Source organism: Panthera leo, chromosome D1 (assembly GCF_018350215.1).
Source record: "Panthera leo isolate Ple1 chromosome D1, P.leo_Ple1_pat1.1, whole genome shotgun sequence".
NCBI lineage: Eukaryota > Metazoa > Chordata > Mammalia > Carnivora > Felidae > Panthera > Panthera leo.
This window is the reverse complement of record NC_056688.1, coordinates 73,468,343-73,481,560: the sequence shown is the minus strand read 5'-3', so window position 1 is coordinate 73,481,560 and position 13,218 is coordinate 73,468,343. Positions and strand designations below refer to the sequence as shown.

Below are 13,218 nucleotides of genomic sequence, written 5' to 3'. Positions count from 1 at the left end.
CTCACCGCCTGTACACAAACCCACACAACACCACCCAACAAGCTCCCTTTCCAGGAGTAAGCCTCTCCTGCCAGAGATATTACTTAATCATTGATGGGGAAACTGAGGTAAGGGTAGTGCAAATGACCCACTGTGGACTTCACATGGAACTCTGCAGTAGCCATGAGGGAAGACAAGTAGTAATTACAGGCTGCCTCCCTGTAGGACAGCCTCAACCTATCAACACTTAGCCCCACTACAATAACGGTAGATACATGGAAAGTATGCTGTCACTTCCAATCCCGTGTTCCGAGCAGACATTGCTAATTGATCACAGCAGTGGTAATAGAAAATTCAGTATCATCAATGAATGCAGTTCTGTGGGACCCCACATTAACTAGATAAGTTTCCCACAGAGACTTAACCTGGCCTCAGAATCCTTGTCACCACCCCACTCCGAGTAGTCACTAGCAATCAAACGTGAGATAAACTAATTAGCTGTGCCTGCCCTATTTCATGCCAAGTTCTGTGTGAGGTGCCTTAGTTGATACTGAAGAATTCTGAGGGCCAGGCCTTGGCCTCAAAGATTTAGAATCTGACTAGGAGATAGAGCTCACCCACACTCAAGAGCCACGGCCCAGTTGAAAGCCAAACTGTGCAGCACAGTCTAGGAGGAGGCTTGTCCAGGGAGACAACTATGAGGGCTAGAATAATCAGGGAGAGCTTTCTGGAAGAGTGAGTCAGGTAAACAGAAGAAAAGAGGAAGGCCATTTGGGTAGGGAGTCAGAAGAAGGAACCAGGTCTCTGATCCGGCTTTATGCGCTCCCCCTGTTCCCAACACACGTAAAAGCTCTCCAATAAACACACTTCAAATGTAAAGGTTCATAGTCTTTGTTACCATCCAACATAGCACTTTGCAAAGTACTAGCTTATTCATGATCTTTTTTTTTAATGTTTATTTTTGAGAAAGAGAGAGAGAGAGCACACAATCAGGGAAGGGGCAGAGAGGAGGAGACACAGAATCCGAAGCAGGATCCAGGCTCTGAGCTGTCAACACAGAGCCTGACACAGGGCTTGAACTCATGAGTGGTGAGATCATGACCTGACCCAAAGTCATTCGCTTAACCGACTGAGCCACCCAGGTGCCCCTAGCTTATTCATGATCTTATATGAGCTTTAAACAACCTTGTTAGAAAGAAGTCAAGTGGATATTTTAGATTATTTCAGCAAATGTGTATTAAGCTCCTACTCTGTACCTGGCACAGGCACAAGGCGTATCAGTTCCTGGGGGCCTCACAGGAGTAGACAAATAGTTATCACAACTAGAATTGAGAGGAGGGAGGATTAGGCATGGAATCAAGAGAGGACACAGGAAGAGCTAGGATGGAGCACTGAAGGATGAGTAGGAGTTCACCAGGCAGACAAGAGACAAAATGGTGCTTCCGGCAGAGGAAACAGCATAGGTAAAAACCTGGAATGGCAAGTTCTCTGGAATCCTGGAGTACAGGGAGATTGGACAGGACAGACAAGTGAGACCAGAAAGACAGACTGAGCAAGTAACAACGGGCCTAGATCACCGTGCTAAGGAATTCAGACTTGGTAGGCAGTGGGGAGCTATTGAATGTTCAAGAGTCAGGAAGTGTATGTGATTAAATTGAGAGCCATATAACTCATAACTGCCTCATTTTAAGATGAGGCATCTAAAGCCCAGAGAGGTGAAGTATATTATCCAAGGACATTCAGCTAACTAGTGTCAGTCCCTAGACCAGAGCTGGTACAACTCTGAAGGTTTTTATACTCACTGTTACCCCCTCTGCCCACATTTGCCCCCACCTTCTCCCGTCTGCCCAGGATGACCCCTTCTCAGCTCTGGATGTCCATCTGAGTGACCACCTGATGCAGGCCGGGATCCTTGAGCTGCTCCAGGATGACAAGAGGACAGTGGTCCTAGTGACCCACAAGCTACAGTACCTGCCACATGCAGACTGGGTGAGAGGCCACAAGGAGATCAAGCTGTGGAGGGCTGAGGTGGGAGAAGCAGTAGAACATCTTCAAAGGAGTCACTCAGTGTCTCAGTAGCCATTGCTGAGGGCCACAAAGCAGAAGAGATCCACACTGAATGGCTTCCTGCAGGCTGGGTAGACTCTGCACAGGCCAAGGGTTTCACATCACCTACAGCTGCAGACATTCCCATCCTCACCTGGGGCCCCTGTGGTACATGCAAGGCTGGCACCAAGAAGTCTCAGAAAGAAGCAGACACTCGATTCCTATCCTCTGTTTATGGCCCGGGTTGATGACTCATCCCCCTGGCCTTGGGACTGCCTATTTGGATGGGAAAGCCATCTTCCCGTCCACCCTCTGACCCACAGAAGGTCGGACGAATTCAAGTCAGAATCAGATGGAAATATGGAAACAAACAATACAGGTAGTCGCAGAAGCTTCAATATTAGAATGCGACTTGGTGAAACCCCACATTGACCACATTTCCATACTCCTCAATCTGTAGATAACAGTTACTTTTCAATTCATTGGAAAGCATTTAACATTTAAGGTGGAAATCATGTGACTTTTAAAATCTGGACCTTGCCTGACTCCTGAGGCAAAATTTGCCCTTGAAAATTAAGGGCCTCCTTGATCTTCCGACTGTGCTATATGGCCCTAGGTCTTCCTTCTGCATGTGGTGAAATCCTCTACTATGAAAAAAGAAAAAAAAAATCCGGATTAAAAAAAAAAAAACTATTAAAACAGGTGCAGAAGGTCTGTGTCTAAGTTTCCAGGGTGACCTTGGCAAGGCAGTTCAGGACAATCTTTAGTCCAAAGAAGGCTGTCACAGACCTGCCTGGTCCCTTGAAGTGTCAGTGAACAGGACTCCCAGGCATCGCTCCCTACACCCCAGCATGGGCTCGGTAGGGGTAAGAGAACAGAGGTGGGTTTCTGAATTAATGCAGAGTGCCCATGAGTGTGAAACATTGAGTGTTTCAAATGAAATCAGTTTTATCGATTTTAAAGGGGCATGGCCACACACACTTAGACCAATAGGTGCTTTGTCAACCCCCGGTGGAACCCACCAGACCTGCCATTAGGAGGAGCTAAAGGTAGCGTACAATTGGCTGTTAAGTGTGGGAAAACGGCAGCCACGGATGGAATCCTTGCAAGGAATCAGACACCTGGACCAGGAGCTAATTTGTTCTGCAAACCCTCTTAGCAACCATGGGGCAACCACTGAGAATTACCCCCCAGAAGTACCAATCTCTCAATCTTGGGAGTGTGTTGGTGGGGACAGGTTATCACTACCAGCTCACTGCAGTGGGAAAGCCAGTGGCCAGTTGTGGTGGGGGAGAGGGTGTGTACATGTCCACCTCAGACTCCTTAGCAAGGTAGGGGTGTGACCGCCACTCCCCTTTTCTATTCAGCCCCTGGGCCGGGTCTGTGTCTTCCTTTCCAGATCATTGCGATGAAGGATGGCACCATCCAGAGGGAGGGCACGCTCAAGGACTTCCAGAGGTCTGAGTGCCAGCTCTTTGAGCACTGGAAGACCCTCATGAACCGGCAGGACCAAGAGCTGGAGAAGGTGAGTATGTCCTAAGGGCCAGGCAGCCACCCTCTGAGGAGAAGGTTCTGGTACAATCTGAACACATAAAGGCCTTCCTGCCCTCATTGGCCTAGGAAACCCCCCAAAGGACAGATGTGGGAGCTGAGCATGAACTTCCTCCTGCCCGAGGAGAGCCAGTACCTGTGCCAGCTACTCAAGGCAGAATCAGGTGGACACCTTCCACTTATCCTCAAATAATCAGAAACCATGTAGTGATAAAGCTTCAGAGAATCAACTCAAACTGGCTAAGCAAAGAAAAAGAGGGAGGAGTTAAGGATTTTTCGGCTCATGAAACTAAAAAGTGTCGGCTTCAGGTGAAGCTGGATCCAGGTAGTTAAAGAATGTCATCAGGAACCTGTTTCTCTCCCTCCTTGGCTATGCTCCCCTCAGACTGGCTCCATTCTTGTGGCAGCAGAGAGAGCTATCAGCAGCCGTAGGCTTAAATTCTCCCAGCTCCACACCTCTGCCAATTAGAGAGTGCCTCTTCCACAATAGTTCAGCAGAAGTCCCTGAACTGACTCTCCTTTGTCCACTTTGGTCATGTGCCCACCCTGAATAAATCACTGTGGCCAGGGATGTGGAGTGTGATATTGGCCAGTCCTGGGTCTCATGCCCACCTATAGAGCCAGGGAGAATGATCAGCCCACCTGAGTCATGGAGACTAAGAATAGGGGAGAGATGGTCTCCCACAGGAATATCGGGGTATTTTAAGCTGATAAACAGGACGAGTAAATTCTGCCAAGACTCATGTCCATCTGGACCCTCCCCCAGGTGGGGCAACCTGGAAACCTGACACTGGTCACGGCCAGGGGTGGCTGTCCCCCTCCCTCCCTTTCCCCTCCGCACATTCTGAGGACATTGGCCAGGCCCCACCTGTCTTTCAGGAGACTGTCATGGAGAGAAAAGCCACTGAGCCACCTCAGGGTCTGCCCCGGGCCATGTCCTCAAGAGACGGCCTCCTGCAAGATGAGGAAGAGGAGGAAGGTACAGACAGTGGGACTAGGAATGAAATCCTGGCCTGAGGTCTGACTGACCGTGGGGAGACTAGGGTTTGGGGTTCTGGGGTGGTGAGATAGTGTGACCTTCATCAAATCCTTCTCCCTTGGTGTGCCTCAGTTTTCCCATCTGTAAGTGGGGATAACATGCCCCCCCCACCGGTTCGCCCTCAGAGGGATGTGAAATGTGAAGCCACAGGGTGGGTTCTTGTGGCCTGCAGAGGAGGCAGCTGAGAGTGAGGAGGAGGACAACCTGTCTTCAGTGCTTCACCAGCGTGCCAAGATCCCGTGGCGAGCCTGTGCCAAGTATCTGTCATCCGCCGGCATCCTGCTCCTGTCGCTGCTGGTCTTCTCCCAGCTGCTCAAGCACATGGTCTTGGTGGCCATTGACTACTGGCTGGCCAAGTGGACCGACAGTGCCCTGACCCTGAGCCCAGCAGCCAGGAACTGCTCCCTCAGCCAGGTGTGGCCGGCAGCCCCAGGGCAGGGGCTGGGGGGAGAGGGCTGAGCCATGGACACCCCCGGGACCCCGCCTCATTCTCTGCCCGGCCCAGGAGTGCTCCCTCGACCAGACTGTCTATGCCATGGTGTTCACGGTGCTCTGCAGCCTGGGCATTGTGCTGTGCCTTGTCACATCTGTCACCGTAGAATGGACCGGGCTGAAGGTGGCCAAAAGGTTGCACCGCAGCCTGCTGAACCGGATCATCCTGGCTCCCATGAGGTACCCTGCTCCCCCCAACCATGCTGGGGCTGTGGGCAAGTCACTGTTCTCCTGGCCTCAGTTCTCCCATCTATTAGATGGGGATATGCAACCTCTGTCACAGGTTGCTGGGGGTGACTCAAGGAGACAGTGTGTGTAAAAGTGCCCTCCTCAGAGCAGAAAGCAGAGGAAAACCAGCATTTATTCAGCCACACCTGGTGCTAGGCATTTTATATGATTAGCTCATCTAATTGTCACAACAGCCCTTCAAAGTGAGAGTCTGCAGGCTCTGCATAGATGTGAAGTTCCCTTCCCTAGACAGATGTCATCTACCCATCTCCACCCACAGATTCAGCTCTCCCCCTATACTCTCAGCCAACCTGCAGGTTCTGACACTGGGGACATGGGGACATGTTTTCATCCCCTGTGATGGGCTGGATAAAAACCCCAAAGTCTGCTTGGTGGGAAAGAGTTTTAAAGTGGTCACTGCCCAATAGACTGAGTGACTCAGTCCTTTTTTTAAATTTTTTTTAACGTTTATTTATTATTAAGAGACAGAGAGACACAGAGCGTGAGCAGGGGAGGGGTAGAGAGAGGGGGAGACACAGAATCCAAAACAGGCTTCAGGCTCTGAGCTGTTAGCACAGAGCCCGACGCGGGTCTCGAACTCACAAACTGCAAGATCATGACCTAAGCCGCCCAGGTGCCCCAGGGCTGACTCAGTCTTAAAGCACAACAGGCAAACAGGTTATCTGAGCCCCAGTCAGTGCCAGACTCACCGTCTGACTACACTTTTTACTTTTCGGTCTTGTGAGCTCCCTGTGGTCCACAGACATGACCTCAAAGTTTACTTACCCCCTATTTGTCCCAGATCTGTGCTTCTGAAATCCTCTGGTTGGGGTTGGGCTGATTCTGGGTCACAGCCAGAGTGATGACAGGCAGAGTAGCCTTGCAGGGTCAGCCAGCTGACAGACTGTCCACAGGGCCCTGTTCCCCCTGACACATCATCCCTCTGGAGAAGACTATTTGTCCCCAGGATAGTTGCTGAGTGAGTCAGGCTGAGCAAGAGCTGAGGAAGGTGGCAATTGTCATACATGGGCTTGAGAGCCAGAGAGGTTAGTGAGGGGCCAGCACCCCTGTGGGCAGTTGCAGAAATTCTCAGGAACGCAGACCAGATATCTACAGACTTGCAAAGGCAACCGCCCCTAGAAAACCAGACCCAGGGATGACTCCAGAGACACCGGAATGAAAGAAATCACTACCCTCACTCGATAAACAGGAAGAAAATCAATAAACGAATGAGTAACTTCTTCTGGTTGCCTCTTAGGTTTTTTGAGACCACGCCCCTTGGAAGCATCCTGAATAGATTTTCAGCTGACTGTAACACCATTGACCAGGTACACAGGACTGTGACCCATTTCCCCAGTTCAGAGAGAGGCCAGACCCCTAGGAGCTTTTCCTCTCTGGTGGTGGCTTCCCCAGATCTGGTGATCAGAGCCCTGGGGGAGGAAGCAGGGTCCCCAATCTGATTATAATGCTGCCTCTGTGAGATGCTTCCCCTGTGAGATCTTCATGATAAGGCTGAGGGAAACCACATCCCTTTGGCTTCCATCCAATACCCTCTGGCTCACTTCAGTAAGGTTCCAGCATATTCTGAACCAAGGTGACTGATTCTGTGAAGAATATTCATTTCAATTCAGTTTGTGTTCTTTATTTGCCATCGTACTAGATGGTGAGGAAACAAAGTCCTGATTCCTGTTCTCAGGGAGCCTACAGTGTAGCTGGAGATATGAGACGTGTGCCTGTAATAATGTGAGAGAGAAAAACATGGCGGCAGGTAACGCACTGAAGAGAAACACCAAAACTCACCTCCCTCTCTCACCCTCCCCTCCGTCAGCACATCCCATCCACGCTAGAGTGCCTGAGCCGCTCCACCCTGCTCTGTGTCTCAGCCGTGGCTGTCATCTCCTATGTCACGCCTGTGTTCCTCGTGGCCCTCTTGCCCCTGGCCGTGGTGTGCTACTTCATCCAGAAGTACTTCCGGGTGGCATCCAGGTGATGGCAGTCTTTGTCAGCCTCAGGGGAATGAGGGATGGGAGGTGCTTTGCAATAGGCAGTTTGGTACTCTTATTAGAGTAATCATCAAAAAGTAGTAGAGTCCTATCCCCCTGAAAAGGAAAATAGAAATGAAGGAAATAGATTCATCTCCCACTATCCTGATGTAACCATCTCTCAGCACATACACACACACACACACACACACACACACACATCGCCATTAATATTTCAAATATTGCCTTAAAAGATATGGTCAGAAATGGAATTGCTAGGTCAGGATGTATACACATGTTTATGCCCTTCATTCATTTTGCCAAAATGATTCTCAGGAGGGTTCTATGAGTCCAGTGACCAGGCTGATTGCTGATGCACGAAATCATGGGGGCACCTGATGGGAGGGGTGTTATGGCAACCATACCTCCCAGCTCGTGGGGTCCAGAGCCTTGACGTGGAAGCCTTGACTTGAGGAAGCCTTTCACATTGATCGTATTCTCCCTCAGGAACCTTGGAGCCACACAGCCTTTTTTTCCTACTCAACATTTTCTAAGAAGATGCTCTAGAAGTTCTTTCTGGGAGTGATTCTGTTAAACTCTTAGGTTCAATAATTTTACAAAAATTTTGAAAAAAATCTCTGGACCAGGGTTTATCAAACTGCCAATTACAACCTGTCCGTGGGTCATGAAATCAATATCATAGATCACAGCCAGCATTTTTAAAAAATGAAACTGAACAGATACTATCAAACCATATGCACACAGTAGCAGTAAGTTTTGCTTCATAAAACCTTTGTTGGGGTCACATGGGGTGTGTGTGTGTACATGTGCGTGTGTGTACATGTGTGTGTTCACGCACACACGCGTGTTCACACACACACACTGACTTGTGATATAAAATGCATATCTTACTGCAGGTTGTAGCCAAAAAGGTTAAGCACCTTGCCCAAGTGCACATAGTTGATTAGTAACTGGAGTCAAAATACTGATTATCAATAAAAACGATTAAATTTAGACACATTTTGACCACAATCACCTTGCCCACCAGAATCAAGATCTGTGTACTGGATGACCTAGAATCCCCTGGCACCCATGAGGAGCATATTGGTATTCACAAGTCACAGTGGCTTTTTAAACACTGTACAAGCTGTTTTACAAAGTTCCTTTCTTCTGCCAGAGAAACCACCCTGTTCCCCTGACATCCACTCTGCCTTGGGGACAGTCTGTCCAGGAAAGCTGCTTCCTGCGTCCCAAGCTGGCCTCCCTGGCAGTAATGTGCTTGAAAAGGTGCAGTGGTGAGGAGCAGGAGCGATTCTGTTGCCTTGGAAACCTCTGGCCTTTCCCCCTCAAGGAGCTTTTTAGATACTGGCCTGTGTTGTGCCAAAACCTATTGTGGTTCCTGGGAAGGGATGGAAAGCTTTGAGTTAGGTCTTTCAGTTCCTTTCATGAGCCGTCTCAAGGTTCAAGTTGTTCACCTGTGAAAGGGAACCGACAGTGCCTGACCAGCCTCACCGCACGGAGAGTGAGGCTGTGCAGCGGGGCAGGGACCGTGCAAGGTGGATGATGCCCTGGATGACAGTAGCTGCACCGGCATGCTGTTCAAGCGTTTTCCACAACAGCTTGCTGGGGTGGTACCGTTATCTTCCCTCTTTACAGGTGAGACACTGAGATCTGAAGAGGTGAAGCCATTTGCCCAAGCAGTGGTTGGGGGTGGAGCTAGGATTCAGACCCAGGCTGAGCCGGGAGCCTGCCCTCTTAACCGTTCTGCTCCTCTCCCCTGCACAGGGACCTGCAGCAGCTAGATGACACCACCCAGCTCCCCCTGCTGTCCCACTTCGCTGAAACCGTGGAAGGCCTCACCACCATCCGGGCCTTCAGGTACCAGATGTACCCCGAGGTGGGGGTGGGTGCGGGTGGGGCCAGGGCCGCAGGTCCTGTGATTTAGTTCTCAGGGCTTGGCCTAGGAAGGCCCAGGACACACGTCTCCCAAGCCCTCCTCAGGCCCCAAGGCCCAGATGACGTCCACCAGAGGGGTTAGGTCCAGTAGGCTCCACTGTATGATCCAGAGAGGAAAATCTCAGCCCTGCAGCCAAGTCCAGAGCCTCTGTGAACTAAGGCAGGGTATGAAAAGAAACAAGGCTGGGACATATCCTCGCATAGCAATGCTATTAAAGATTTTTACATCATGTGGGCCGGCCCTGAGGCTGTCTTTTGAGAACCTTCAGTGACTCAAACACTATGCCAAATACTTTACATGCCAATCTCATTCATTCTGCACTGCAATCCAAGGCAGGTAGCATGATTATTCCCATTTCCCAGATAAGGATATTGAGGTTCAGAGATGTTATATAACCATTCTGTGTGAGGTCCCATGAAGCCCAGATTTGAACCTACTCATTCATTCAATAAACATTTACTGAGCTAAAACCCATGCCAGGCACTAAAAAGACAGACATGAGTCAGATGAGTCCCTGCCCTGAAGGCATTTACAATCCAGGATTATCAATATAAACAATTAAATTTAGATGCGTTTTGACCACCATTACCTTGCCCACAAGTATCAAGATCTGTATACTGGATGACCTAGAATTTCCTGGCACCCATGAGGAGTATGTTGGTATTCACAAATCACAATGGCTTTTTTTTTTTTATGTTTATTTATTTTTGAGAGAGAGAGAGCACAAGTGGTGGAGGGGTAGAGAGAGGGGGACTCAGAATCCGAAGCAGGCTCCAGGCTCTGAGCTGCCAGCACAGATCCCAATGCAGGGCTCGAACTCACGAACCACAAGACCGTGACCTAAGCCGGAGTCAGATGCTTAACCAACTGAGCCACCCAGGCGCCCCCACAGTGGTTTTTTAAACACAGTACAGGCTGTTTTACAAAGTTCAAGCCAGGAGAAACCCATGTGGCAGGTACTCTGAAAGAAAGGGGAACACAGGCTGTGGGGACAGAGAAGGGAGGCAGTCATGGAAGGCTTCATAGAGGAGAAGTCATTGGAGCTAGCATCAAAGGGTAGATAAAAGTTCACCAAGCTGGAGGAATTCCCCCCAAAACTTCAGTGCCCCTCCTCTACATCCCCAATCATGGTGTTGGGCTGGACAGGAGTGTCTGGGGCTGCCTGGGGAGGGGAGGGGGCTATTGCTCCCTGTTCCAGCCTCTGCCTGATGTATTAGGGCATCTCTCCTCCAGGCAGACAGGCCAAAGACCCCTAACTCAGAGACTTGGACTCTGGTCTCTCAGCCTCACCTGGAGAGCGATTCCAGGTTATTTTTAGGATGGCACAGCTGTGCAGGGTGTGACAATAACCATGCAACACCAAGTCCCATGTCCAGGAGTAACCCTAGGGCTCAAGGACCAGCCAAGAGAATCAGAGTGGCTTGTATCTCCTCCCTCTAAGCCCCAAAGCCCTAGGAGACATGTCCAGGCCCCGGGTACAGCACTGCAGCCCCCCCTCACTCCCTGGGGCATCTGGGGCCAGTGACAGGTCATCTGCGGGATCTTGTCTGAGTAAAGGAAAGCAAAGCAGAGCTCTGCCCTGGCCTTGGCTCTGCTTCCTGGACATCCTGTGCCCCTTTACAAGCCCGTGACGTCTTCCACAAAGAAGCCCCTTGAAACCTGGCGTGACTCTAAGGTCTCCTCTGAGCCCCCTTCCCGTCTCTAGCCTGCATCTCCCCAGTTCCCTTGACTTCCAAGGCCCTCAACACCCCTGGACCTGGCCTCTTCTCAGTCTTAGCAACGTTCCCCTTACACATGGTGTCCTGGAGGCCTTTGGGCTGGGCCAGGGGCAGATAGATTGTGGCTTTCCTCAAGAGGCCAGACCCCCTCAGTAGGATCTGAGTGGATCCAGCAACCAGCTTCAGACCCAGCCTACCCTCCGGCAGAGGAACTACTGCCCAGTGAAGCCCCCCACACCCTCCACTGACACAGCGGGTGAGTTTTACATTTGAATGAAGGGCTTTGTAGTCATCCCTGGATGTGGTCAATTCATTGGCTTTTGCCCAGCAGCCTGCCCTGTTGAGAGCTAACTAGCATTTATTGATTGTGCGCTCAGCACACGCCAGGCACTGTGCTAAGTGCTGTGTGTGGATTATTGTATTTCATCCTCTCCAGAGCCCGAGGACATGGATACGAGCAGCCACGTTCAACAGATGAGGCTGAGTAACCCACCTGAGGCCACACACATGGTTGAAAGCCAGTGCCAGGCTTGGAACCCAGGCCTGTTGGACCTTCTGGTTTCTCTAGGAGAAAAAAGCTTGCTTTTTCCCCAAAAAAATCTTCAAGAGTTCCCAGCCCTGGACTCAGTGTTGGGCTCAGACGTTGTTTCAGTCTAGGCAGGAGCCATTACTGTCCCCGTTTTACTCATGAGGAAACTGAATCTCGGTCCTGACACCCAGCCAGTGAGTAAGAACGCTCAGAAGCCAACGTGGGTGTGCGTGGCCCCGAGCTGGACCTCCTTCCACATTCCTCACACCGCCACACACCTGTCCCACAAGCTGCATCTCCCACACACCCTCACGCACACCCACCCCTCAGGCCCTCCCGTCTCACACACACACGCGCGCGCATGCACACACACAGACACCCTTGGTGCGCACTCAGTCACACCCTTCAGACGTGGGGTTGCACATTTGCCTCAGCCGCATCACCCACCCCCACACGGCCACCCGTGGCTGTGCAATCACACGCTCTCTCACACCTCAGAGACTCACTTTGCCCTCCTCAGACACACAGTTCGGGCATGGCCCCTCTACCCAGAAATAATCAAAGCTGAACAAATACCTTCCAGGAGTGAAAAGCAAATGCCCAGTAAGACTTGTTTTGAGTCCCTCTGAGTCTCCTCAGTTGTTTCCTTGAAACCAGTGCTAAGACAGCTTCCATTCCTTCCTTGGCTCATCATTAAACAAATGCTCCGCTCCCTCCTCTGGGCCTGGCCAGGCCAGCCAAGTTTGAGGGGGCGGTCAAGAAGAGTGAGACCAGGAGCCCAGGCTGGTCAGAGAGAAGAAGCAGGTCTATTTGAAGTAACGCAAGGAGAAATTGATGAGGGTGCAAAGGCAGGGAAGAAACCTCCAGAGTTCCTTGTACAGAGAGATCCCATTTACCTTAGAGGGTCAGGGAAGGTTCCATGCATTCATTCAACAAGTATTTATTGACAGTGACAGGTGCTGAGGATGCACTGGTGAACAAAACAGCCATGGGCTCCAGTCTCATGGAGTTTAGTCTCATGAGGGAGATAAGTGACTAGAGAAATGAATATATGAGCAAAGATTATGAAACAAACAGGCTGCAGAGATGGAGAACAATAGGTCAGGAAAGGCCACCCAGAGGAGGTGCCACTTAAGGTAAAGCCTGAATGCTGAGAGGAGTCAGCTTTGTGAAGAGCAGAGGAGAAAGCATTCTGGGCAGAGGGAAGAGCATGTACAAAGGCCCTGGGATGGGGAAGACCTCGGCATTATCACAAAACCAAAAAAGGAAAAGTAATAAGTTACTTTATTGTAATTTCTGTGGCTGCAATGCAGTGAGCAAGGGAATTTGTGGCATGGAAGGATGCTAGGTTGGCAGGAGCCAGCTCAAACAGGCTCCTGGCAAGGAGGTGGTTCTTTAGCCTCAAAGCCATTGATATTCTAAGCAGGGGAGAGATGGGACACAATGTATAATTTACAAAGATGATGCTGGCTGCTGTGTACAGAGTAGCCTGTGGGGAAACAGCAGGCAGACCTATGGGGAAACAAGCAGGGAGAGGGGCAGGCAGAGGCAAGGGTGATTTTGGAGGTAGAAATAAGACATCTTGTGGAGGGATTGGATGTGAATCCAGGCAATTCCTTCATTTCTGGCCTGAACATCTAGATGGGCAGAGGTGCCCTTTACTGTAAAGGGGATACCCTGGAGAGAACAGGTTTTGG

The 13,218-nt window shown here is 50.5% G+C and overlaps 1 protein-coding gene across 5 annotated transcripts in view; it reads left to right on the top strand.

Annotated features, from left to right (window-relative positions):
- The window catches only part of ABCC8 (ATP binding cassette subfamily C member 8), a 76,767-nt gene that overhangs the window by 57,747 nt on the left and 5,802 nt on the right, over window positions 1-13,218 (top strand). For all 5 annotated transcript variants that reach the window (XM_042906405.1, XM_042906404.1, XM_042906403.1 and 2 more), the window contains exons 22-29: window positions 1,831-1,968; window positions 3,425-3,550; window positions 4,456-4,555; window positions 4,788-5,029; window positions 5,121-5,287; window positions 6,594-6,663; window positions 7,164-7,321; window positions 9,103-9,195. In XM_042906405.1, the coding sequence (XP_042762339.1) occupies window positions 1,831-1,968; window positions 3,425-3,550; window positions 4,456-4,555; window positions 4,788-5,029; window positions 5,121-5,287; window positions 6,594-6,663; window positions 7,164-7,321; window positions 9,103-9,195 (1,094 nt within the window). The remainder of the gene's footprint in view (window positions 1-1,830; window positions 1,969-3,424; window positions 3,551-4,455; window positions 4,556-4,787; window positions 5,030-5,120; window positions 5,288-6,593; window positions 6,664-7,163; window positions 7,322-9,102; window positions 9,196-13,218) is intronic.